The 23,946-nt window shown below is 32.6% G+C and overlaps 7 protein-coding genes and 1 long non-coding RNA gene across 14 annotated transcripts; 5 read left to right on the top strand and 3 right to left on the bottom strand.

The window, feature by feature from the left end:
• Positions 1-70: 70 nt before the first annotated feature.
• Fit1_2 (unc-112-related protein) lies at positions 71-3,032 on the top strand. 2 transcript variants are annotated; one of them, XM_011185429.3, is made up of 3 exons: positions 71-416; positions 525-644; positions 731-3,032. In XM_011185429.3, the coding sequence occupies exon 3, from the start codon at positions 811-813 to the stop codon at positions 2,947-2,949; it is 2,139 nt and encodes a 712-aa protein (XP_011183731.1). In that variant the 5' UTR covers positions 71-416; positions 525-644; positions 731-810; the 3' UTR covers positions 2,950-3,032. The 2 variants fall into 2 exon arrangements, with proteins under 2 accessions (XP_011183731.1, XP_011183732.1); XM_011185430.3 differs by lacking the exon at positions 525-644.
• A 108-nt stretch (positions 3,033-3,140) lies between these two features.
• Positions 3,141-5,267, bottom strand: LOC128921552 (uncharacterized). Its single transcript, XR_008470989.1, has 2 exons — positions 5,127-5,267; positions 3,141-5,043 (listed from the first exon to the last, which is right to left on the bottom strand). It is a non-coding gene; the product is annotated as an uncharacterized LOC128921552 (long non-coding RNA).
• Positions 5,256-6,669, top strand: LOC105212983 (phosphatidylinositol N-acetylglucosaminyltransferase subunit C). Of its 4 annotated transcripts, none has more exons than XM_054229518.1 (3): positions 5,256-5,500; positions 5,554-5,624; positions 5,683-6,669. In XM_054229518.1, the coding sequence occupies exon 3, from the start codon at positions 5,691-5,693 to the stop codon at positions 6,540-6,542; it is 852 nt and encodes a 283-aa protein (XP_054085493.1). In that variant the 5' UTR covers positions 5,256-5,500; positions 5,554-5,624; positions 5,683-5,690; the 3' UTR covers positions 6,543-6,669. The 4 variants fall into 4 exon arrangements, with proteins under 4 accessions (XP_054085493.1, XP_011183737.2, XP_028896570.2 ...); XM_011185435.3 differs by having other exon boundaries at positions 5,554-5,619; XM_029040737.2 differs by having other exon boundaries at positions 5,257-5,500; positions 5,554-5,619; positions 5,679-6,669.
• A 617-nt stretch (positions 6,670-7,286) lies between these two features.
• Slc30a1_0 (proton-coupled zinc antiporter SLC30A1) lies at positions 7,287-12,815 on the bottom strand. 3 transcript variants are annotated; one of them, XM_011185439.3, is made up of 11 exons: positions 12,513-12,815; positions 9,629-9,813; positions 9,423-9,547; positions 9,262-9,359; positions 9,048-9,169; positions 8,858-8,983; positions 8,642-8,788; positions 8,473-8,585; positions 8,154-8,385; positions 8,005-8,086; positions 7,287-7,903 (listed from the first exon to the last, which is right to left on the bottom strand). In XM_011185439.3, the coding sequence occupies exons 2-11, from the start codon at positions 9,803-9,805 to the stop codon at positions 7,809-7,811; spliced, it is 1,317 nt and encodes a 438-aa protein (XP_011183741.1). In that variant the 5' UTR covers positions 9,806-9,813; positions 12,513-12,815; the 3' UTR covers positions 7,287-7,808. The 3 variants fall into 3 exon arrangements, with proteins under 3 accessions (XP_011183741.1, XP_011183739.1, XP_054085491.1); XM_011185437.3 differs by having other exon boundaries at positions 12,609-12,814; XM_054229516.1 differs by lacking the exon at positions 12,513-12,815 and adding an exon at positions 9,951-10,112.
• Positions 12,816-14,202: 1,387 nt separating this feature from the next.
• On the top strand, positions 14,203-15,751 carry LOC128921550 (uncharacterized). The gene is made up of 2 exons (XM_054229521.1): positions 14,203-14,593; positions 15,621-15,751. The coding sequence occupies exons 1-2, from the start codon at positions 14,324-14,326 to the stop codon at positions 15,651-15,653; spliced, it is 303 nt and encodes a 100-aa protein (XP_054085496.1). The 5' UTR covers positions 14,203-14,323; the 3' UTR covers positions 15,654-15,751.
• A 390-nt stretch (positions 15,752-16,141) lies between these two features.
• Positions 16,142-18,777, top strand: LOC105212985 (probable methyltransferase TARBP1). Its single transcript, XM_054229514.1, has 8 exons — positions 16,142-16,285; positions 16,351-16,545; positions 16,600-16,975; positions 17,364-17,563; positions 17,638-18,031; positions 18,089-18,225; positions 18,277-18,447; positions 18,503-18,777. The coding sequence occupies exons 1-8, from the start codon at positions 16,275-16,277 to the stop codon at positions 18,672-18,674; spliced, it is 1,656 nt and encodes a 551-aa protein (XP_054085489.1). The 5' UTR covers positions 16,142-16,274; the 3' UTR covers positions 18,675-18,777.
• A 1,014-nt stretch (positions 18,778-19,791) lies between these two features.
• LOC105212986 (uncharacterized) lies at positions 19,792-20,821 on the bottom strand. The gene is made up of 3 exons (XM_011185443.3): positions 20,487-20,821; positions 20,346-20,420; positions 19,792-20,280 (listed from the first exon to the last, which is right to left on the bottom strand). Exons 1-3 carry the CDS (start codon positions 20,636-20,638, stop codon positions 19,902-19,904), a joined length of 606 nt encoding a protein of 201 aa, XP_011183745.1. The 5' UTR covers positions 20,639-20,821; the 3' UTR covers positions 19,792-19,901.
• A 1,272-nt stretch (positions 20,822-22,093) lies between these two features.
• Positions 22,094-23,170, top strand: LOC105212987 (uncharacterized). Its single transcript, XM_054229519.1, has 2 exons — positions 22,094-22,251; positions 22,311-23,170. Exons 1-2 carry the CDS (start codon positions 22,225-22,227, stop codon positions 23,109-23,111), a joined length of 828 nt encoding a protein of 275 aa, XP_054085494.1. The 5' UTR covers positions 22,094-22,224; the 3' UTR covers positions 23,112-23,170.
• The last annotated feature ends 776 nt before the right edge of the window (positions 23,171-23,946 follow it).

Raw genomic sequence — 23,946 nt, forward strand, 5'->3', positions numbered from 1 at the left:
TGGTATTTACTTTGTGGTCATCTTTAGCTTATGTTTGTCTGTTATTATGTTCTTCTAAAAATAGAAGCTAAATATCATATAAGAGAAGTGAAATCTCCGAGAGAAGTTTTAATAAATTATTAAAAATTATCGTGCTTATTCATACAGTGTGTAATGGAAAGAGCTCTTGTTTTTGCTTATTGCGATCATATTGCGATTATTTTTTGTGTGTTTTTCTTACACTCAATTCGTTTAATTTATGTTATGCAGTGAGCTCCACCTTGTTTGTTTCTAACACAATTACATTATTCATTCGTTTTGTTGGATCCGAATAACTAAGATGGTTTTTTAATTTACGAAAAGGAGTGAAGAAATTCTGTACATACATATTATCCATATGTGAACAAATAGCTCTTATTTATTTAAAAACCTAAAAGGTATTCAGAAAACACCGTTTAAAAGATGTTCTTGTATTTATAAATATAAGAAATTAAATTAAATGTGAAATTGATATTTTACTTGAGTTAAAACTATATACTTTGTAGCATTTAATAAGCAGTATTGAGGGCTGAACATCTGCTACGCCAAAAGATAAGCAGTTCGTTTGAGTTGCAAATATTTAAACACGGAGGCGAAATATGTACATGTATTAGCACAGATTTTTAGTAAGCAACTTACGTCATCGCTATTCGATTTCGTTTTAAGCGTTCTTGAAAATATTTGTTATATATATATTTTTTTTATTTTATAGTCTGCTGTTTAAGGGCGAGCATAATTTGCTGAATCGTATCATACACATTTAACTACAACGTTGCAAAATTTATAAACAGAATGATTCATGTTGGCGAGAATTCTTGGAATCTACGGATTTTTATAACAGATTTGCGAATTGAGAAAACTTTACGAGTACGGGGCGATCAACACATTGGTGGTATTATGCTGCAACTAGTTGAGCCCGAAAATCCAAAAGATTGGTCAGATCATGCTCTTTGGTGGCCTGCAAAAAATGTATGGTTAACAAGAACCCGATCAACATTGGACCAGGTTGGTGTACAAGCGGATTGTGTACTCCACTTTACTCCAATGCACAAAACTCTACGAGTTCAATTGCCGGATTTACGATACTTAGACTGTAGGGTGGATTTCTCTATAAAAACATTTGCATCAATAGTAAATTTGTGTAAAGGACTTGATATACGATATCCCGAAGAACTATCCTTCTGTAAGCCTATTGAACCGGATCATCTTAAAAAAAATTTTTCCAAATTGCCTCAAAAGGCTATACCAGTAGCAGATTCCGATGGAACAACGTATCTTCAACCAGCCGTTGATACAAATTCTTTTATTCCCATCAATTCATCATTCAATGGAAGCAATGGTAGTCTTGATAAGCACCAAAACGAAAATTTATTGTGTGCTCCAGTATCCCCTTATGCTACAACCCCTCGACGTGGTCCAAGTGGAACCGCACCAAGTACGCCTATCAGCTCTCCAACTGGAACTTGGAAGCAAAGTAACAACGGTTACACAACTATTGATTCGTCTTCTAGTCTTGGTGATATTCAAGAGAATTTAGCATGCTCCCCCAGATCTCCAAGTCCGGATGTACGTGCAAGACTTTTACGTCCGCGGACTCTAATTGAAAAAGCCCGTATGAATGTCGGATGGCTAGATTCTTCTCTTTCAATAATGGAGCAAGGTATTCGGGAATATGATACCTTATGTTTGCGTTTTAAGTATTATACATTTTTCGACATCAACCCAAAATATGATCAAGTGCGAATAAATCAACTGTATGAACAAGCCAAATGGGCAATTTTAAATGAAGAAATAGAATGTACTGAAGAGGAATCCCTAATGTTTGGAGCTCTACAGTTTCAAATAAATTATCAAGCGGATTCACATTCGTCCAAATTAGATGTCGTTGATTCTGGCAATGGAGAGAATGGAACATATGATGATATTGATACCGCACTTAATGAACTGCAAATAACATTAGAAGGGCCAAATGCTACTACAGAAGTTAACAACATTACAAAAATTCCAGAACTTTCAGACTATTTGAAATTCCTGAAACCTCGAAAATTTACTCTAAAAGGTTATAAAAGATATTTTTTTGCATATCGAGATCTTCATCTTCATTTGTACAAAACCGCTGATGACTCTCGCCGCGGAGCTCCGGAAATGACTATCAACTTGCGTGGATGCGAAGTAACTCCTGATGTTAATTTAGCACAAGGAAAATTTTCCATTAAATTAGAAGTGTCTCCAGAAGGTCATACCGGACCAAATAGTGAAGTGTGGATTCGTTGTGACACAGAGGAACAATATGCAAGATGGATGGCTGCTTGTCGATTAGCATCAAAAGGGCGTTCTCTTGCTGATAGCTCATATGAAAGTGAAGTGGCAAGCATCCGATCATTTCTAAGCATGCAGAAACCAGTACAAGGCATTGCTGTTAATGTAGACCCAAGAAGCATTGATGCAAATGACTACTTATCTCCGAGAATGTTACGCAAAGCGTCTGGAAAAGCAGCACAGCGGATATTAGAAGCTCATGCAAATGTACGTAAGTTGTCATTGATAGAAGCAAAACTGAAATATATAGAGGCCTGGCAATCCTTGCCTGATTTTGGAGTAACATTGTTTGTTATTAAGTTTGATGGTCATAAGAAGGAAGAGCTGCTTGGGGTGGCACATAATAGAATCATGCGGATGGACCTTAACACTGGTGATCACATTAAGACATGGCGCTACAACACTATGAAAGCCTGGAATGTTAACTGGGGAATAAAATGTATGATGATACAGTTTCATGATGAAACCGTTGTGTTCTCATGTCAGTCAGCAGATTGCAAAGTTGTTCATGAATTTATTGGTGGATATATATTTATGTCAATGCGGTCAAAAGAAAACAACCAAACTTTAAATGAAGAACTTTTCCATAAACTAACCGGGGGATGGGCATAAAATAAATATGCAGGCTTCGTCCAGTATTTCGTATGCTTGATACTCACACGTAACGAAGATTTAAAAGTCCATTAGGAAAGGACTCTAAATAATGTTTGATAATATTACGGTTGTTATTTTAATGTCAAGTGAAATATTGTCTAATGAAATAATTTATAAAATATAATTTCATTTCTAACAAATAAGTGGTGAAAAACAAAAACAGGTTCATATATATTATACATACATATGATCCTTATGATATCATATCATTCGTTATACTGGATTGCACTGCATTCAATCAAGAAATGCCTGTCTGAAACGTTCAAAATTATTAGAAAATAAGATATAAGCCAAACTAATTTAACATGAAATTCAAATCGTTTCTTTCTGATGTACCTTCGATGTATTTTTCATATAAAGGTATTATCCATTTTTTATAACTTTACAATTAACATTTTACCAGTTCTAACAAATTATACCTTTCTACAAAATGTTTAAACAAATGTATGTATTTGTATTTCATTCTAATTATCTAAACAAAGTATATAAAATGTTAAATGTACTAAATGTCTTTAAAATTTCTAATTAACAATGCTATTGTTAAAACTACGGTGCCTTATTCACAAGTAGCCTAATGCCAGATATTACATATTTATTTGTTAGTACAAGGCTACTGTTATAACAGGAAGAAATAAAGTTTATATAAAATTATAATTTATATATGCGATTATGTTAATTAAGAAAATAGCAAATGACCCGGATTTACTATAGGTAACTCATTCTAAATTTAGACTACAATGTACAATAAACTGAAAAGATATGGTCAACTTAACTCTGTTGAGACGAAAATATGACACGAATATCAATTAAACCATCGAATTCAGTTCATAAATTTAATTTATACAGATATCAGTTCAACAACAAAAGGATATTGCTAATTATAGTTAAAATACAAAACAATAGCTAAGTAATGAATAAATATGCTTCTTGACCTTTATGGTAAAACTATCGACAATAAGAATGTTTTTCAATTTTTGACTGGCGATTTTTAGTAAAATGTTTAAATCTTTATAAATATTCAACAATATAGAATTGCAAACATATACCAAGAAAAAAAAAATTATTGACTATATGTATATGTATGATTATTTAATATCAATTTGTGCATTAACAAATAAATATTTTTAAAATTCTATATTCTGTTAATATTCATTTATACATTAATTATCTATACGGATGGCTCGAAAATGGAGGGCGGAACAGGTGCGGCGATATACTGTCCGGAGGTAGGTGCAAGCAGCCTTTGAAACTACCGGGTCACTGCAGTATATTTCAAGCGTAGGTGTTTGCTATTGGGAAAGCCGCAGAGCTAGCCGCCAATGCAGCAGCCGGTTACTCTAAAGTTAATATCTACGTTGCAATCAAGGCAATAACTTCGTTTCGCATTTCGGCCAAAGGTGTTTTAGGTAGTACGATTGCAGGAGATCCATGCACAGTAAATTCTGTAAAACGGTAAACCAGAAATACCCACAATTCCTACTGTCACTCGATAGAAGGGACTGTAATAAGGACGTGCCTACCATAATATAAGCTCTACATACATATATATATACCGATCCACCGATTTTGTGCAAACTTCACACAAACCATATACCAAATAGCCCAAACAAAGCCTAAACATTTGATTTGGATAGATGCGCCCCTTCTTAAGTTATAAAAAGAATTTAGCTGTTTCGACGGAACAGTTGAAATGTTGGGATAAGGGTGTTAAATAAATTGGTTTCGTTGAAGGTGTTAATGGCTCCATTGTTGATGGTGTTTATAGCATGTCCAAAGCTGTCTACGTCCCGAGTCTGATCGGTTTATTATTCAGTGTAGTCGACGTATTGTATAAATTACCTCTTAATGTTTCCGAGAGGCGATTCTGCTCGAAGCACCTGACTACAGAGATGATTTCGACGACTGGGAGCACAGTGACCTCATTTCAGAGATGATATTCAGTAAACATCAAGAGGCATCATCATGCTGGGTACAACTACATCCAGGAAACCATACACTGTTCGGCAAATAGAAAGTTCTACTTTTTTAAGGCCTCTCTGAGCAGCAAATGGACTGTAAGAAAAAATATCATAGCATGAAATCAAATCCCCAAGATGAATAAGACAATTCAATAAATTAGACCTAAATTATAATACCATTTTAAGCTTGTGAAGGGTATACAATTTTCGTTTACTTCTGGCAATATATAATTGTGGACTGCTCATCAGCTGTTGGCACATTTCAACAATCAGCTGGTATTTGTTAGTTGCTCGATTTTCGCATTACAAAAAGAATGCATTTTGAACTTTTTTTGCTATTTGTTAAACACAACACTATATCTAAAGTACGAGTGTACGTTTCTGTGGTAGCAAATGTTTAAGGCAAAATCAAAATTATTTTGGGTATAAATATTAGTTGGTTATGATTATCAATTCTTTGTCAATAAATGTCCAAAGTATTCTAAAGTTTCAACAATGACGCAAACTTTAGTCATTTAATGATTTTATGCGGAGTCGGTTCGACTTAAACAGTAATTACTTCGCAGTTTTCATTTATTTCAAAATAATGGTATTTTTATGACAGTTTTACATATGATCGAAGATTTTGGGATATTTTAAGAACGATAAAGCTGTTTGTTACAAATACATAGTTAAGTTATAGTTTTAAGTGAGTTATTATTGTAAAATAATAAACGATTATATTTACAGATAGATGAAACCATGGTGCTTCAATCACATAAACAATGGAAGAAGTGCTTGTATGAAAATGCTGAATATGACGATAATTACACTGATCCGAGTTTCCTAAAAGATTTAAAAACAAATTTAAATGTTCGCTTTTTCACTTTCGAGGAAGCTCTTAAAGGCATCACAAGGCTGAATAACCAAATTTCATGTATAACCGCTTTCCTGGTTATTTTTTACTTGCTTTACAGCGAGAAGGTGACCCCACTGAACGTTTTAGTAGTTACTGGTTTAACTACTTCAGTTGGGTACGTCTTTTACCGAGGACGGAATCTTTTTGCGCTTAAATATCTTCTGGAGGACTCAAAAACTTTATTGACGGTGTTAGTCTTTGGATATCTATTTGCACCTTTGCTCCATCGCCTAACGAATGCTATAAGTACTGATACAATATTTTCAATTACATTCTTTGTTCTTCTTCTCAACCTGATTTTCTTTGATTATGGATTATCTGCTGCAATGGTTTCAAAAGCGTTATCCTTAAATGCTGCGATATTTGCATCTATTTGCTTGGCCTCCCGTCTATCTACGGCATTCCACGCATTTGTTTTGCTTGTAGAAGCGTCGGTGTTTTTTGTCCTCTATCCTATTTTCACATCTTTATATTGGCGATGGTATCTTCTATTACCGACTTATATGATTTGTTGTTTTTTGTTGTACAACATATCCATTAATATTCTTATTATTTACGCCGCTTTTACGGGATTCATTAATATTATATGTCCATACATATTTGTGACTCAACAGCAATATAAACAAAACATTCATGGACCATGGGATGAAGCAATAGTAGAGGAAAACTCTGAGAATGTTATTAATGACAAATAATCAAACGCACGAATTAATTAATTTTACATATCATATCATATATATCTATACTTCTATACTACTATTATAAAGTGGAAAGATTTGTATGTATGTTTGAAATGAATAAATTCAAAAACTACTGTTCCGATTTCAAAAATTCTTTGACCATTGGAAAGCTACGTTCACCCTGAGTAACATAAGCTATATTTATTGGTCGATCTTAACTTTTGGAAATAGTTCCCAAGTGCGGGTATCAAAAAGGCTCCGTGATGGAGAATCTTAATATGAAACTCAAAATCACTTGCAAGTCATTCTCTCCGCATCGCAATCCCGCGCGAAGCCGAAGCGGTCTGGTAATAAATATAACTAAAAAAACTAAAAATAATTGTATTTTGTTTATTTTACGTCGAAAGTCGAAAGTTTTATTCGACAGTCATGAGAACACACAATATGAGGGTGGGTAGCTTTGTAAAGAAGAGGACAGAATGCAGGATGTAATTCAATATATTCACGCTTCCAATGGTAATGCCGTGTTGCTAACGGTCAATATATGTTCTTTTTTATATGCAGAAAGTATAATTCGATATTGACCACAATTAACCTGACCATGTTATTATAAATCACATCTTAGAATATATGCAACTAAGGATGTTCATGTATTCTAATATGTTTACTATTTATGCAACACTGGAAAATATCAATTAGTGAAAATTTATTGTAAATACACAATTTCATATATTCATGTTTTAAGTAAAAAATGTCACAAAAAGTGAAAGATATTTTATTTCTTAATTCTAATATTTATATATACATATACATATATGCATTAAAATACGAAAATAAAAAGATCTGCATTGCTTCAATTTAGACAAATTATAGACAAAAAAGCAATGCTTTCCATTTTTATTTTATTATGTTTTTATATTCTTATATAACGAATACTTAGTTGATAAAGTACTTGAAAACAATTTATAATTTTACTACTAAATTTAGATGGATATCCTACTAACTTCTCCTATCATATTTCTGCCTATCGAACGATAATCATGCTAACTTGATGCTCTTATTGATAAATATATTATGAATGTTTTATAACATTATAATTCTTGAATCAATGCGATTCTGAATTTGTTACCAATCTTTGGTTCGATATTGTTATACTCAGATTTTCGACCAATACTTAGACCTCTAGTGAAATGTAATTAAATGGATAATACAATTTTTTCTGTGCGTTTGTGAATTTCTTTCATTTCGTTATTTTTGTCACATATATGAGAGGTAAAGGTGTCACACTACGTCTCCATTCATAGTACGACCAGGCTCTGAATTGCCATTATTGACAGAATTCGATGCACCAGCTAAACATTCCAAAAGTGAGGAACCTATAATAAACAAAGTTAAGGTGGATTGTTAATAAAATCGTAACAGACAATGAGAAATAATTTATGTATATTAAAAAATACAACAATTAAACAATATGTACCTGCTTCTACATCATTTGGATTTTTGGACGAGTTCCTTTGACGACATGCGTATGGGGAATTTGTAGGCGAGGGCACCTGATTCTGTCAAAGAAATAAAAATTACAATATAAAGTTGGGTATGGAATATATATGTGTGTTAAATACTTACCAATTTACTATTATTTTGACAACAAGTTGCTTTAACACATCCTTCTGCTGTACTTGGACAATCTAGAGCGCAATCAGATCCACTCATATTTAGACTAGATGTGCCGTCCGACATGTTACAACCTTCGATTTCAACAAATTCAGGTTGGATTGTAGTAGAATGTATGCCTTCATTATGAAAAAATTCTTTAACCTTTTCAGCAATTTTCATGTATTCCGAAAGGTTCCGACATCTATAATGGAATACATATTTTTTAATTATTTTCAACATTAGCTGAAGAAATATAAACTGAATATATTTACATAAGTATATTTGTTACCTTATGTGCGCTGAGGCAATTATGCGATCTCCAGCCAATTGCCAAACATGAAATTCATGAACGGCCAGTACTCCGTCAACCTTCTCTAAAAGACGCTTTTGAATGGCATCGACCTACATGTAACAATAATAAACAGTGTTTCAATCAGGTTTTGGTACCAATCACTTACTTGAATATGAGTTGGAACAGTTTGCAGCAATATTAATGCAGATTCACGCAGAAGGGGCCACACGGAATGTAAAATTAAGCAAACCAAAACGATTGAAAGAGCAGGATCCATATAAAACCGATATTTCCAGTCTGTCAACCATACCACCTAAATATTAGCAGCGAACATGAAATAAGTGATAATTTTAAGTTTATACATATAGCATTCCGCACATACCAAAGCGCTTATCACTACAATAATGCTACCCAAGGCGTCACTTAACACATGTAAAAATGCACCCCTCATGTTCATATGGCCTGCATCATGACTATGTCCATGATTCATTTTCTTCGCTGGTTTTTTCTTAAAATCGAAAATGTCATTTTAGTTTTTTAAGTTTTATTTTTGTTATTTTAATGGATATTACCTCTTTTTCATATGCAAATTCAGCTTCACCCTCACCATCATCAATATTAGCCAGTTCTGTAAGTCTACTATGATTCCGAGTAAGGCCTCCCCCGTGGGAATGACCATGATGACCACCGTGTTCTAGAATTGAATGTATGGATATAAAAACGAATTTCTATATAACTATTCCATTCGAGTGAAGATGTGTATTTTATACAAATTTGTATACTCACCGTAAAGTAAACACAATCCTATCACATTTACCAACAAACCTAGACAGCCTACTATCACTAAAAGTTTGGGTTCATGAATTTCCTCTTCTTCTATGAACCTATGGATGTTTATGTCTTCAGATTAACAACAACTTCGCGTGTATTTAATATTTATATTTTACCTTTTACAAGCTTCTATGGTAATGCTGAAGCACAAAGCAACTAAAAAGACTGCATTAACTAGGGCTCCCAACACTTCTGCTCTCGCCCAACCAAATGTGTTTTTAGACCATTTTTTTGGGGACATCTGAGCAAATGATAAGGATAAACCAAAAATGATATGTTTTAATTTGTTTGGATATGAATAAATATGCAATTTATTACTTACTTTTACCGATAGAAATGATATCACAAGGGCAGCTATGTCTCCCAACATATGAAAACTGTCTGCTACCAAGGCCATTGAATTTGTTACATAGCCCACTACTATTTCCACAAAAAAGAAAAACGCAGTCAGCCACATCATCGAAAGCAAACGACATTTTTTCCCTGAATATTTAGACATTTTCGCCGCTACAAAGAGAGAAGGATACGTTATTGAATAATTTTACAATTGCAAATATGTACAAGCAAAGCAAATATATTTATGTACTTTAGTGATAAACATAAACCACATATAAACCAATAGTCAGAAATTAGTGTATGCATACCTGATTAGGTTTGGGAGAGTATATATATACATATATATAACTTTATCTATTTAATTTTAGAAACAGCAAAAAATTAGGCCATGCACGTACATTTACTTAAATATTCATTTAACATTATTGTTCATGAGCCTACTTGTTTTATAAGCTGACAGACCAGACGTATCTGTATATGTTGAGTTACTCCGTCTATCTAAGCAAAGTAACCCAATAACTATTATCATAAGTATTTACAAACATAACCTAGTTCCTTTCCAAAATATGTACATATATATATTTAAGTATATATGTACCCATATTGATATGTACACACATCCGTACATACATATATACATACAAATGTAACGTAGGTATGACCGCACATACTTATGTATGCATGTATAAATGTACCTAAGTAAATTTTAGACATCTTATTTTTTAGATATTTTTTATTTATGACTACTCAAGTAGAACCTAAGGTATTAAACTTTCAGCGCTACTGATTTCTTTTGTTTCTTTAGTGCAGATAAATTAGGCAGCCAACTCTAAATTTTATCAAGAGCCGTCAATATGTTAAATGACACCTTTTAGTGCAATGATTGCTGATTTGTATTCAATTCAACCGTCCCATTTAAAAGTCACGAGTTAAGAATTGAGGTGAGTAGCTTTAACCGTTTCTCACATTTCTATTTTAATAACATGTAATACATATACATATGTATATTTAATAAAGAGTAAGAGTTGTTTACTAACTAAATTTTACTTCGCTAATATTTTAAAAATTTATAAAATAACAAAAACTATGTAAATAATGGGGTTAAAAATATTTAGAACTCTACATTACACTCGCAATTCCAATTTTATTTTTAATAATTAATTAATATGGGTATTTATTTCCATTAAAATTTATGTGTTTGTGAGTTTTTATATTTGAAATGCCTTCAGGAATATGTATGTATACAAGTACAGTAGATACATACGGTAGTGATAATGTATGCATATCACGTAATTTGCTACAAAAGTTACAAACAGAATCTCAGTTAGAGATTAAAATGTGTTTTATAGCGTTGATATCGAATTACAATATAGCAACAAAATGTTAAACATGAGCGAATCCTACTTCTTATCATTGTCATCAGCTTTCCGTCAAATGACAAAAAGTTAATGGGTCTATAAATATGATTAAACATATTTTTGAAAGGCTATAAATAATTATTTTTTATAAATATATAGCATATTTTAAATTTCTATCAAACTTTTCTATGTGACTTATTTGAAATAAATACACACATACTAAAAAATAAAATAGAAAATAATATGATTGAATAAAATATACAATTATTAATTATTAACACTGTAACATTGAAATGTATATACTTATGTATATAGTGTAAAATAATGATGCACATGTTTGAATCCCTATTACAAGATGTTTATTATAATTTCTTTCTACGAAATGTTTTATATTCAGTGTTATAAGATATTTCGACTTAAAATTTATATATATTATTTTACAAACGATTTTACATTGGTACCCATAATTCTTTATACAGTAAGTTTCTTCTCTATTAGTAGTTAAGATTAAGAAATTAATAAAACTAGTTTTGTCTCAACTAATAATTGTTTTTATTGTTTTCTGAAACTTGATCGCATAACAATTACAGCAAATAGAATAAAAAAAAACATAACAAACAACGAGTTTCTTATATACTTGAGTGATTTTTTGGAAAAAATTCTACTGTACACTTATGCCCGGTTTCACAGTCAGTGCTTAGGTTGTGCTTAAGATAAAACAGAAATATTGCGTTTTACAGTTCATACTTAAGTTCTGCTTAAGTACTGAAAATGGGAAACTTAAGCAGTGCTTAAGTAACAGCTGATTTTTGTTTTGAATACTGACTTATTTGTCAAAAAAAAAAAATAAAATAAAAATTATTTGCTGAAAAATTTTTTGGAATTTCTTGCATTCAATGATTCGGTGTCCTTTTATTGTTTCCATCCATTTCCCATATTCTAAATTTATTCGTCGCAAAGTTATTTTTCATCAACAATAATTTCAATTTGTCAGATGGTATTTGTAAACAAATGTTTTTCATTGTTCTGCCATATATCATAATAGAATTTTATAGAAAATAAGCATCGACTGTGAAACGCAAATGACTACTCAGTCAACAACAATGCTTAGCTAAGATTTTATTTGGGCACAACTTAAGTACGAACTGTGAAACCGGGCATAAGATTATTCAAAATCATATATACTATTTCCCTTCCAAAGCAGAAACTCAGTTTAAACATTAATTATCCGACTCCGACGTCTACATATATTTTGACAAACAAAAATATTAGATACAAAAATTAGTTAAGACTTTATTTCCAAACGTATTTAAGTTTGCAGTGTACAAATCTTATGGAACAGAGAAATATTGATAGCTGTATGTTATAAATTTTACTTCATCATATCAAACAAACTATCTAATAAGTTGAAATTAGTTATTAGAGCAAATCCAAATTATTAAATACTATACCAACCGAATGTTGTAAATGTGTATATGGCCAAAATAATACTATAACATAATTCAAACTTACATTTAATTAAATATATGAAACCATATACAGAATAAATATCTTCAGATTACACGTAAATGAAATTATTACAATTTGCAATGGTAAAAATTCACTAACATGTAAAACACAAATTCCACTTATGTCGTTTGAGTTATAAATTGGAAATTCCACACTTTTATTTTCCGCTGTAAGTAATTTCACTTAGTATTCATTACTCGTCGCGTTCAAAGCAAACAAATAGATGATATTAAGAAATCTTTGGCCGTCAATCATGCAAAAAAAACCTCAGTGGCTCAGGGCAAATAAATACCTGTCAATAACAACAGAATGTCAAATCACTATAAATGCCAAAATCATGCTAATCGCAACATTTCTCTGCAGTGTTGCCGAGCACCATAATGAAATGAAACTATGATATTATTAAAATAAAATACTTATTTATTAAATAACTGAATAATTTATACTTTATACGGTATTTTTGTTCTATACAACTTTGACTAGGTGCTATAAATATATTTTACTCACTTGGCAAATTTGTTTCTAATATTCCGTCAAATATACAATAAAATATTAGTTCACAAATTGGTTATAACTGGATAATTAAACTGAATAAAATTGAAATTTGACGAAAATCTGATCATCCAACATAATCACAATACGATATAACCTTACATGCAAGGCATACTTATTCCCACACTTTAGCTCCGAGTTCTCGTATCGTAACATATTTAAATAGTCAAATTTATTAATTTTTAACAGTTAGGTTTACATACCCGGAGGATACAGGTGTAGACGAGGAATAATAATGCTAGTTTTAAATCTCATATGTATATTGATGGGTGAACTCCTCTGTCAGCTAACGTTACCGATTACTTCATATATCGGAAAGATATGTGGTATCTAAAATGAGGTACAGGGTACCGACAATTCTACATGTCACTTTAAATTTTATACTAGCTGCCATCGATTGGTCACTTCTCTGCTCGCTATCTTTGGGCGCTGCTCATCTGTCAAAAATTTTACATGTGAAAGCAACAACAAAGTTATCTAGTTGAATTCGTGCAGGAGAGTATGCGAATACCTCATTAAAAATTCTTTCGCCGCTTGCTGAGTGCTACCAAGTTTTGTTTTACACATTTTAGAACCATTTTCCTATTGTGAATTGCTCAAAGGTCAAATTACTGTCAAAATAATAAAAATTGTTATACACAAATTTGAAATTTAAAATGGCAGACGAAGATAAATCGTATGTATTTTTGTATTGAATTTATTGAAAAAAAAAACTTTAATAAAAATTAAATTTGTTGCAGAAAACGTAAGACATTGATGGTGGTAGAAGAGTTCAGTGCGACCAAGTATAGTCAATTCGATTTCAGTGCTGCCAGATCGTATGAAAATTTGGAAAGTTTGTTCGATTGGCTTGTCTATAGCAGTTAGCCAATCGATGACAGCTACTGTAACGGATTTCCAAAATCTGTCGTTTACGCTGAAACTGTACCCTGAGACCGATCACTGGATTGTCAAATAAAAGTTACACTTTAATGGCTATACACTAATCTTTATTTCTAAATCCTTATAACTTAACACTTTATTACTCAATACTCTACTCTACTCTCTTATCAGAAGTGTGTCTTGCTGCCAGTCCGGCAGCCCTTATATAGTCGATTGTTGGCAATACATCGCCACTCGAACATTCTGGCATCTACGAATATCGACAATCTGGCAAGTTATCGATTTCGATTGTCAATTGTATTTTGTTCTGGTACCATTTTCGTTACAATACACTTGAAGTATTTTAAATTTTTACTTGGGATACAGTACAATATTAAAAAATGAGTGCCTTGGGAAAATCACAATATATGGAAATCCCTTACGTTGCCCTTTCAGTTCAACTTAAAGCTATAGAAGAGGAGCTTAAAACATCCAACACGAAGAACGAAACGTTGACACCAGAAATAAATATATCTAAGTTAAGCCATGCTATCAGAATAGAAATTGAGAGTGGACATACAATTGATGTCAATGATTACTTTCAACGGATGCTTAAACTATACTACCAAGATGAAATACCTTTAAAGCACATTGTTAGAATAATTTACCAGGTAGTTAAAGAATTATCGAAGGAGAAGTGCCCACGTGGTTCAAAATTGGTATTAACATCTGAATGGGCTTATTTACTTGTAGAATTGTTGTTTTCTAACAGTTGGAGCAGATCTCTAATTTTAGATGTTATATTTTGTCTAAAAATATATTCAAGATCATATAATGAAGTTGGGATTGTGAATCGGCTTTGGCATACCTTGCTTGAAAATTTGAAAGGAAATGGGGATATATCAATTACTTCAACTTATGTGCTTATACAGTTTTTTGATGACTTCTCTACTATCATAAATGATTTCAAAGATAGATATGATATTGAACAGTTTATTTCAAAACTATTGCTATCTGATGGACGCGAAGAACGTAAGGCTGCGCTATATTTGATAAAGGCTAAAAACTACACTTCTACTGATTTGACAGAACAGCGTTTTTGGATTTCCTTCATTACGGTATTGGAAAATTTAGAAGAGAATCAGTCACACCTAATATTACCCTCTTTGGATCATATAAAAAAAAATGATTTTCAAAAAGCTGGTTGGAAAATGTGGTTAGATATTATTTATCTTAAAATTTTAGTACATCAAAATATTCTAGTTACTCGTTGGGCACTTGAATATATTATTCAGACTTTTTCTTGTTCAGACATCAGCCCGAATGTTTTGTGTCAATTTGTAAGAGCCAGCAATAATACAAGCTTATACAATTATGAGGGATACTTTCTGCCTACGAATACTGTTAAACAGTTTTTGAGCGGAGATGTTGTTCGATTTGTGGAAATTATGGCAGAAGTTAATTTAAAAAGTGTTCCACTGCACTTTTGGCTTTCTCATATCATTGAATGTAAATCAATATCTAATTTGATTTCGAACAAACTACTATTAAAAATTGCTGCAAGAGTTCGTGTTCTACAAAATCCTTTTATACGGTTCAAATGTATCCAGCTGTGTGAAGACACATTTTCCAACGCTATTAGTTGCATGACGATGACGGAATATATTGTTTTAATTGAATCGTTGTATAATATTACAGATCCTTTTAATAACTTTCCAACATTTTGTATAAAACTTAAACATTGTCTCGAAAACGGTGATTCACTGTCGCTAACTGAACGATTTTATGAAATTGTTACAAATAATTTAAACGGAGAACTCATTTTCGACCACTCTGGTTTAAAACATGTAAAAGACGTTGAAAAAACAGAAGAAATTAAATCATATAAATCATCTTTATTAAATGGAATCGTTGACTGTTTATGGAATAAAAATGAAGCAGATAGAAACGACCTCAATTGGTTACTCTTCATGCTAGTGTTCGAGTTGGAAAATCCTGAAATAGTACAAAATATTTGTCAAACATTTTGGAATCTGAGATTATATGAATACATTGGCAGTCCTTATGAAGTATTGAGTGATGAAATAATTTCAAAACTGACTTGCGGGAAAAATACAGAAGCTTTTGTTCGCAGAAAGTTTCCGGATTTTTTTATAAAAGAGTATATAACAGATACTGTAAAATTATACAACATTAATGAGAAAATAGAAGATATTTTAACTACGGGATCCCATAAAACATTGCTTAAAGTTTCTAAATTGCTAATTTCTAATTCTAAGGCTGTAGATGAATGTATTATTGATACGTTATTAGGAGTACTTAAACGATTCTCTCGTATGGCATCGCTTTGTTATGTTGTGTAGGTAAAAAACAATTAAATCGTTTTGAAATATATATAAATATGTACTATGTTACGTTTATATTTCAGGACTGAAAATTTATTTAATTACTTTAAAAACGCATATTCTTTAAACCATTTGAAAGAGTATGCGGACCGAATAATACATACCGATACTGAAAATATTGGTATCTGCGCAGCGGTATTAGATTCTGGTGTCATTCTAAAGAAAGAAACTTACATTGATGGCATTATGATGGGCGAGATAAACTTCGGAGACGCAAGGTAAAAATATTCTACAGTAATTTAAACTTTGACTAATTTGATTTTCTATTGAAGGGTAGAGGAAATGTATTGTCTAGAAACATGTGAAAGGAAATACCTCCGTTTACACCAATTGCGATTAAGATATATTTCATCATTGCCAATCGATTATAAACCAATAATACTTACAGAACTACTTAACAAACTTGAAGTTTTGAGTTCAAAAAAACCAAGATATTTTGAAAATTCAGTTGAGCATCGATTGAAAATGAGAATTTCAAATGCAGTAATTTCGTTAATGACACAATCAAAAGGGGAAAGCACATGCAGTGAAATCATATTAAGTCTATTGTTAAATCATAACAATCAACTAAACATTACCTATATATATGAACTGCTTGTTGCGATATGTATATCTAATGGTGATATTATTTTTGAAAAATTAAATGATGTAAGAAATTTTGAAATTATAACAAGAAACTGTGAATGTGAAACTCTTTTCAATCATGAGAACATTTGGTCTTGCCGGATAAGAATAAATTTTTTAACAAATGTGTGTCATATACACAGTTTCCTAAAATATGTTCCATTCAAGTACTCCTTAACGACTCATGGCTATCAAAACAAACAGAAGTAATTATTAAGTAATTGTTAATTAGTATTTATAAACAAAAGCGTCACTAAATCAAATATTTAGCCTTATACATACGAATAGTATGTAAAGCAGAATATGAGTCCTTTCGTGGTTACTTATTGGATATACATATATATATATTTAAATGTGCAACAATTTCTATTGACTTATATAATAATTATTTACATTATTTCTTTACTCGAAGGTAACCAAACATACACCAAGCCAACAGGTGTCTATCATTAGCATCGTTTATTGTTACATTGTTCTAAATCAGACCACGCTTCCTAAAGACTATCGAAATGTCGTTATAAACAAACTTCTTCCACTCACAATGGGACCCCATTTTCAGACTCGTTTATATGCTCAGCTGGTTATTTACAAAATCTTAGAAAACAGTAAATGGTACGTATATCGTTGTTTGGTGGTATGGCAAATTTCAAGAAAAGTGATATCGTAATATTTCATTAATATTTCAGTGGTGTTGAAACTTTAATTTCAAATCAATTTTTCAATTTGCAAGAAGCAATAGCCTTGGCAATTGGATCACAATTAAATGAATTGCTGAATGATGTACGGTTATTGCTGCCACATATATATATAGATGATGCTAAAAAATGTTTTGATAATTTAATGTTTATTACAATGGCACCAGTCGACGAATATGAATCGAATTTAGACTTTAAAAAATACGAAACATCAAGGCATATATTTTCGAAGAAAAAACGAATTTTTTCAAAACAGTCGCACACATCTGAGCAAGCAGTTTTTCCTAGCACCAATGTTATTAATATTCAACGCAAAATGAACCCGGAAAGCGTCCTTTGTACTATGAGTAGCATTGCTGAGGCAGAAACTCTTGTGCACTCTGACGTAAATATGTGTTTTATTACTATCTTCAATTTGTATAAATTTCTTATCACTTCTTAGATGTTCGTGGTGGCAAGTCTTATAGACAAAATTCCTAATATTGGAGGCATTGCACGATCATGTGAAGTACTTGGGATACGGAATTTGGTATTAAGCTCAGGAAAACTTACTGAAAGAGACGATTTCAAAAGTGTAAGGTGAGTAGTTAATTTTATCTCTCCTCTTTTATTATTCTATTTTATTTATAGCATGACTGCTGAAAAAAATTTGAATATCTATGAGGTCCCACGACCGAATTTGGAAGATTTTTTAAAGGACAAACACGAAGATGGTTTCAATATTATTGGTGCCGAACAAACTGTTGCCAGTCAGAATTTAATTGGGTTTACATTCCCCCGCAAATGTGTATTAGTTTTGGGGTGAGTATAATTTATTTATAATTTGTATGAATTTGTAATAACTGAATATTTCCAGACACGAGAAAGAAGGAATACCAAGCAATATTTTGGGGTTTTTAGATTACACTATTGAAATACCTCAATTTGGATTATTACGTTCCCTAAATGTGCACGTAACAGGGGCGCTGTTTATGTGGGAGTATTGCAAGCAACACATAGTTGGGAGCTCAGGAACAACTCTACTATAAAATTTTAATTCCAATTTTTATATATATTTATATAAATATGTACATAACTGTTGGGATTTCAGGCAATAATAAAAGATTTGAAGTTTTCAATGAACTATTTTTACATGGTATTTTTTGAAATCGCAAAGAGTATATCACCGCTTTAGAGCTTTAACGAATATATACGTATATATGTATATTAACTAGAGGGTATTTGAACAAGTGAGGAATGTGTTAGTAAAGCAGCCCCCCTGTTCATTTCTTCAAAATTTTCATGGTTGGTGGCAGTATTCTATATTTGCTGTGTTCGGGCGAACATATTCGACAATGGATGATAGTGTTCGCGAGAATTGTTCGACGAATAAATTCGACTAGGGATGACGCGTTTAAAACTTTACGTTAAAAAATCTTTCATATGAATTCAATATACGTTATTCGGTTATATTTATCCCACTAGTGCTGTTGCGATATAAATAAAATATAACGGCACGAAATTAAGATATATTCTTCTTCATAACAGGCATAGAGACCGCTTATGCGGTTATAGCCGAGTTTACAACAGCGCGCCATTCGCTCTTCATTCTCGCTGTTTGGTGCAAATTGGTAATTTGCTCCTCCTCCTCCTCCTTTTTTCCCTTTCAGACAACATGACCTAACCAACGTAGTCGCTGTCTTTTTATTCGCTGAACTTTGTCAATGTCGTCGTATAGCTCGTTCCATTGCCTGCGGTATACGCTGTTGCCAATGTTCAAAGGACCATGAAATTTCCGCAAAAGCTTTCTCTCGAAAACTTCTAGTGCCGTATCATCGGATGTTTATCGTCCATACTTCTGCACCATAAAGCCGGAGATGATAAGGGACTTGTACAGTTTGGCTTTTGTTCGTTGAGAGATGACTTTACTTTTCAATTGCCTACTCAGTCCATCAACATATTGAAATATATTGGCAATAGGGAAAAATACAACTGAAGTGGTGGAAGTAACATTCAAAGGACCCGATTTTGTCCATATAATAACTTTATATACTATTGTATAAAATCAACCGCAAAGCCACTAATATTATATCTTGGATAAGGGTTGGACTGATTGCATTTCACGCACACATTGACATATTCGGAAAGATCTAAAAAAAAACAAAATTAACATGTAAAACGATACGATGCGATGTATTCACTTAAAATAAATATTTATGTACATTTTTATATACAGTTTATACAACGGCCTAACGGAAAATAAGCCTAAATTATTTTTAACTTTCCACATAATTTGCTTTATCACTAACAGCAACAGGATATTGCAATGGCCCCTCGCTCACGACGGGGAAAAGGTCGGACACATTTGTCAAATCGTCAACGCCCGTTACATGAGGTTTTAGCGAGTTACTAGCATTTGACTTGCTGAGTTGGTAATAAGCTGTGTTGCTGTGCGTTATATTAACAATAGTTCCGGTTAATGGCAAAGTTTCCAAAAGTTCGGTGGGACTGCTGAATGCACCAATATTGACGGGAGCAATACCCGTAAGTACTTGTCCGGAAATGTTCGTTTGAATCGGTAGGGGTACGTTACCAAGGTTGATATGGCTCTGATTGGAGTGGGTGTCGTAGAAAGTCAAATCCACACGTTCTTGACTGAAAATAAATGACTTGCTTATTGTATGTGTATATAGACAACATAAATATATATTATCTACTACCTTTCAAAACTGGTTTCGTTGTCATCGACTTCCGTTAATATGCCTATTTCATAGACAACAGCCTTTACAACATAGCTATTCATAGAGCAATATCAGTAACAATTTTTATTCAGAATTCTTAGGTCAACATTGCGTACTTACAGGTTTTTCGGGGTATCATTAACACTGGCCATTATTTCCTGTAACGTTGAGTTATCTACATCTCTTGATGACTCCAGCACGGGTAACGCTATCGAGGCAGCGCTGAGTAATGAAACCATAATGGACATAAAAACGGTGTATTTTACTGACATCTTTATCGATTTGCGCTGGTTCCCGTTTATGCCTGATAATGTGGACCACCTCTTATATTTCTTATGGTTGAAGATCAGTTTGCTCTCAACCACACTATTCCCCAGTAAAACAGCGACTTGGACTGTTTGAACTGTGTTTCATAATTTACGTTGTTTTTATATCGAACTCATTTAACTGGAATTGATGTTTGTTTATATTTTCGGAGCTTTTACAGTTTTGTTAATTAACATCGACCGTTAATTATCAAATCGAATGTGCTAATTGGTAACATGGAAAAGGAAGTGAGGTGTATGCGCTGAGGTGGCTCTAATTAATTTAGCGCGTTTTGCTGTTCGTTGAGTATTCAATTCCAAACCCCCCAAATATCACATGTTCGTGAGTTGACTACTAAGTACCCTTTAACAACACCAATTGCAAATGTAGCAAAAATCAAAATCATCGTTACTTTCGGCTGAAAATGTCAAAACCCTGAATGCATTACACTGGCTCTTTTAAATTTCTATCTTTTAAAGATCTATCTTCTTGATCATAAAACCTCTGGATGGATACAGGAAAAGTTGAAATTCTTAAACATATTTGGGATAAATGTGCTAAACTTCATTGAAATTCGTCGTACGAACTTTTTAATACGCTTATAGAACTATGTATATTGAAGACATTGTTCCGTATTAGCGTATTGCGAAAAAATTAACGGATATATTGCTATAGAAATTATGTCTGTATTAGTCGCAAAGCTTTCTGGTTCTATGTCAAGTCTTAGAACTCGTGTTTTAGTATTTCGCTTAATGTATTTAACAACGAAACGTTCGACTAACTTTTCTAAAATACAGTTACTGTTTTGCGAACTCTTTTTGTTTAAACCTTGTGTCCGCGTGTGAGAAAACTAGAATAGTTTTTTAAACAACTCCCAATTTAGTTGTTACACTCAACATTTGATGCGTAATGGTGTACAAAAGGGGATCTTGAGGATTAAGTTGTCAGTGCGGTCCGCTGTCAAAACATCGCGGTTGTGTCTGCAGGGCAGTATTTTAATTTTTCTTTCATTACTAATTTTTATTGTTATTAATTACATATGTTTGTATCTAATTGATTTCAGCATTCATGCCAAAACTTCTACATAGTATAATGTCATATGTAAGTTAATTAGCATGATATGTTTAGATAATACGACGTACTGAGGACTTTTGTATATATAAGTATGTATACGTAGTAATCGTTGTGATGATGTCCGGGTGCGTTGTAAGCTTTTCCATACATTTACTATAGAATATGTGAATACGAATATTCGAACATAAAACAAATTTGGTAGTTTTAAGCTATGTATGAATGTTAGACTTTTCTAAGGGGTAATTAAAAGCGTCACACGATTGAAATAAAACAAAATGAATTATCAAATTAATTTGCACCTTTGCACGCTCAATACGAGATCGGAAAAAGCTTTTGTGGTAAGTCATCAGGTAAGTGTGATCGAAACTTTAAAAAGCCTAACTCGAAGTCAGTGTATTTCTAAAAGAATTCGTACTTGAGTAAAGCAGTCGCATCTGATCGTGAAATCACACTTCAAACGAATACACTCGTCTCTACTATGCTGTGCGGTGCAACATATTTGGTTGTAAGTGATTAACAACTAATTTCGGTTCGCAATAAAAGGTTATGAATTTGTATTTTCAGTTGTTTAGCACAATGTGCGTAATATCTTTAGCACGGCCATCACAATTAGATGATATTTTTGTTGGATATTTAAAAAACGTAAATCTGTATAGTCCAGAAAAGCAATCGCAAATAGTAAAGCGACGAGTCTACGAAGATAATCAGGATGGAAGTTTGAAGAAGATTTCCTTACAATCGCTAATTGGGGATTTGGAGCAGAATTTCTTGCAATCAGCTTCAAACGCAGGCAGCCTTGCACATCAAACAACGGAATCAACGGAAAGCCATTTAAACGCTAGTGAAAATCATTCTGTAATCAAACGAAAAGCGGAAAGTGAAAAACCTGCAAGTGTTGAATTAATAAATGCATCGGATGAGAACACTTCTAATAAAGCACCAGGATCCACTCGAATACAGGTTGAGCATATTTCTGTGCAACCACATTTTGGCAATTTCCCCATTGTGCCAGCATTCCAATTGCAGCACACAAAACTTATATCCGCTACTTTTAAGGACACTGATTCTAAACCAACCCAAATCACAATTACAAAGACAAACATCCAGGCTACACCGGCGCAGGAAAAACTCGAAGCTATTAATGATCACGCTGAGGTCAACAAACGAACAGAGGCAAACGGTGAAATTAAGGATGAAATAGAGAAAAACAACAACTCCAAACAACCGGCCAATGAGAAACCCGAAAATCTCTCACCATCGTCAACAAAAAGCCCTGCTTCAGATTTAAAACAAACTGAGGCGGAGCTTAAGGCAAATGTAGCTGAAATCGAAGCAGAACCAGTAATATTATCAGCGCGAGTTTAATTGTACACAAGTTACTGTTATATTATTTTTATTTTTTTAATATACTATCTACCGATCAACTCCTGTGTGTGCCAGTTATTAAAAAAAAGTTACTCACAGTGTAAAGCAAGTCATATGACTTGTGCAAGCAAACAAAGTAATTATGAAAGGGGCTCAAATTGCAAAATCAAATCAATATGTATTTATATTTATAATTATTGAAATCTCACAACGCTTAAACAAATAATGGCTGAACAGTTTGCAACGCAGACATACATACCTACATACATATACATACATATGTATATATTTCTATGTATGATGCGATATTCAAATTGAAGATCATTTGAGAGACATTTTTCTCTTTAGTTGTGGATACACATATGCATACATACATACATATAAGGGCGGATGTAGGTATATGTACGTGGATTGGTGAGCTTCCAAAGCTCAAGTAAATATCTTGCGAATTTGCGTATTTCATATATGCAAACGTGAATTTGTACTATTCATTTAATTAAAAATTATAAGCGTTGAGATCGCTGTAAAATAATACAAGTATTTCCAAAATTCAGCCAATGTACAACAACAACTGGATGCAATCACCAAATGGCATAATTCTTTTACTTTCGGAACATGTTTCACAGACTATTCCAGTTTTGTTCACCACATTCAATCAAATTTGGGAAATGGCAATATGAGGACCTCAGTGTAAATCTCTGAGATATCTTAAAAACATTCAGAGGCATTGTTTCCTGGTATGAATGTTTCCTTATCAGAAATGGAAATATCCCAGACATTAAATCAAATATATACGTATATAATGTGACTAACTGAGTGTATGACCTCTAAGATA

The sequence above is a fragment of the Zeugodacus cucurbitae genome, chromosome 4 (genome assembly GCF_028554725.1).
Source record: "Zeugodacus cucurbitae isolate PBARC_wt_2022May chromosome 4, idZeuCucr1.2, whole genome shotgun sequence".
Taxonomy (NCBI): Eukaryota; Metazoa; Arthropoda; class Insecta; order Diptera; family Tephritidae; genus Zeugodacus; species Zeugodacus cucurbitae.

Coding starts and splice junctions, on each gene's coding strand:
- Fit1_2 (XM_011185429.3), top strand. CDS start 811: ATGATTCATGTTGGCGAGAATTCTTGGAATCTACGGATTTTTATAACA.
- LOC105212983 (XM_054229518.1), top strand. CDS start 5,691: ATGGTGCTTCAATCACATAAACAATGGAAGAAGTGCTTGTATGAAAAT.
- Slc30a1_0 (XM_011185439.3), bottom strand. CDS start 9,805: ATGTCTAAATATTCAGGGAAAAAATGTCGTTTGCTTTCGATGATGTGG. Junction 8,789..8,857: donor TTGTAGTGATAAGCGCTTTG/GTATGTGCGGAA, acceptor GCTAATATTTAG/GTGGTATGGTTGACAGACTG. Junction 8,087..8,153: donor GTCAAAATAATAGTAAATTG/GTAAGTATTTAA, acceptor TTTCTTTGACAG/AATCAGGTGCCCTCGCCTAC.
- LOC128921550 (XM_054229521.1), top strand. CDS start 14,324: ATGAGTGCCTTGGGAAAATCACAATATATGGAAATCCCTTACGTTGCC. Junction 14,594..15,620: donor TTGTTAGAATAATTTACCAG/GTAGTTAAAGAA, acceptor ATAATATTACAG/ATCCTTTTAATAACTTTCCA.
- LOC105212985 (XM_054229514.1), top strand. Junction 16,546..16,599: donor ATAAACTTCGGAGACGCAAG/GTAAAAATATTC, acceptor TTTCTATTGAAG/GGTAGAGGAAATGTATTGTC. Junction 18,226..18,276: donor GACGATTTCAAAAGTGTAAG/GTGAGTAGTTAA, acceptor TTTTATTTATAG/CATGACTGCTGAAAAAAATT.
- LOC105212986 (XM_011185443.3), bottom strand. CDS start 20,638: ATGTCAGTAAAATACACCGTTTTTATGTCCATTATGGTTTCATTACTC. Junction 20,421..20,486: donor AATGATACCCCGAAAAACCT/GTAAGTACGCAA, acceptor CTCTATGAATAG/CTATGTTGTAAAGGCTGTTG. Junction 20,281..20,345: donor AACGAAACCAGTTTTGAAAG/GTAGTAGATAAT, acceptor ATTTATTTTCAG/TCAAGAACGTGTGGATTTGA.
- LOC105212987 (XM_054229519.1), top strand. CDS start 22,225: ATGCTGTGCGGTGCAACATATTTGGTT. Junction 22,252..22,310: donor GCGGTGCAACATATTTGGTT/GTAAGTGATTAA, acceptor TTGTATTTTCAG/TTGTTTAGCACAATGTGCGT.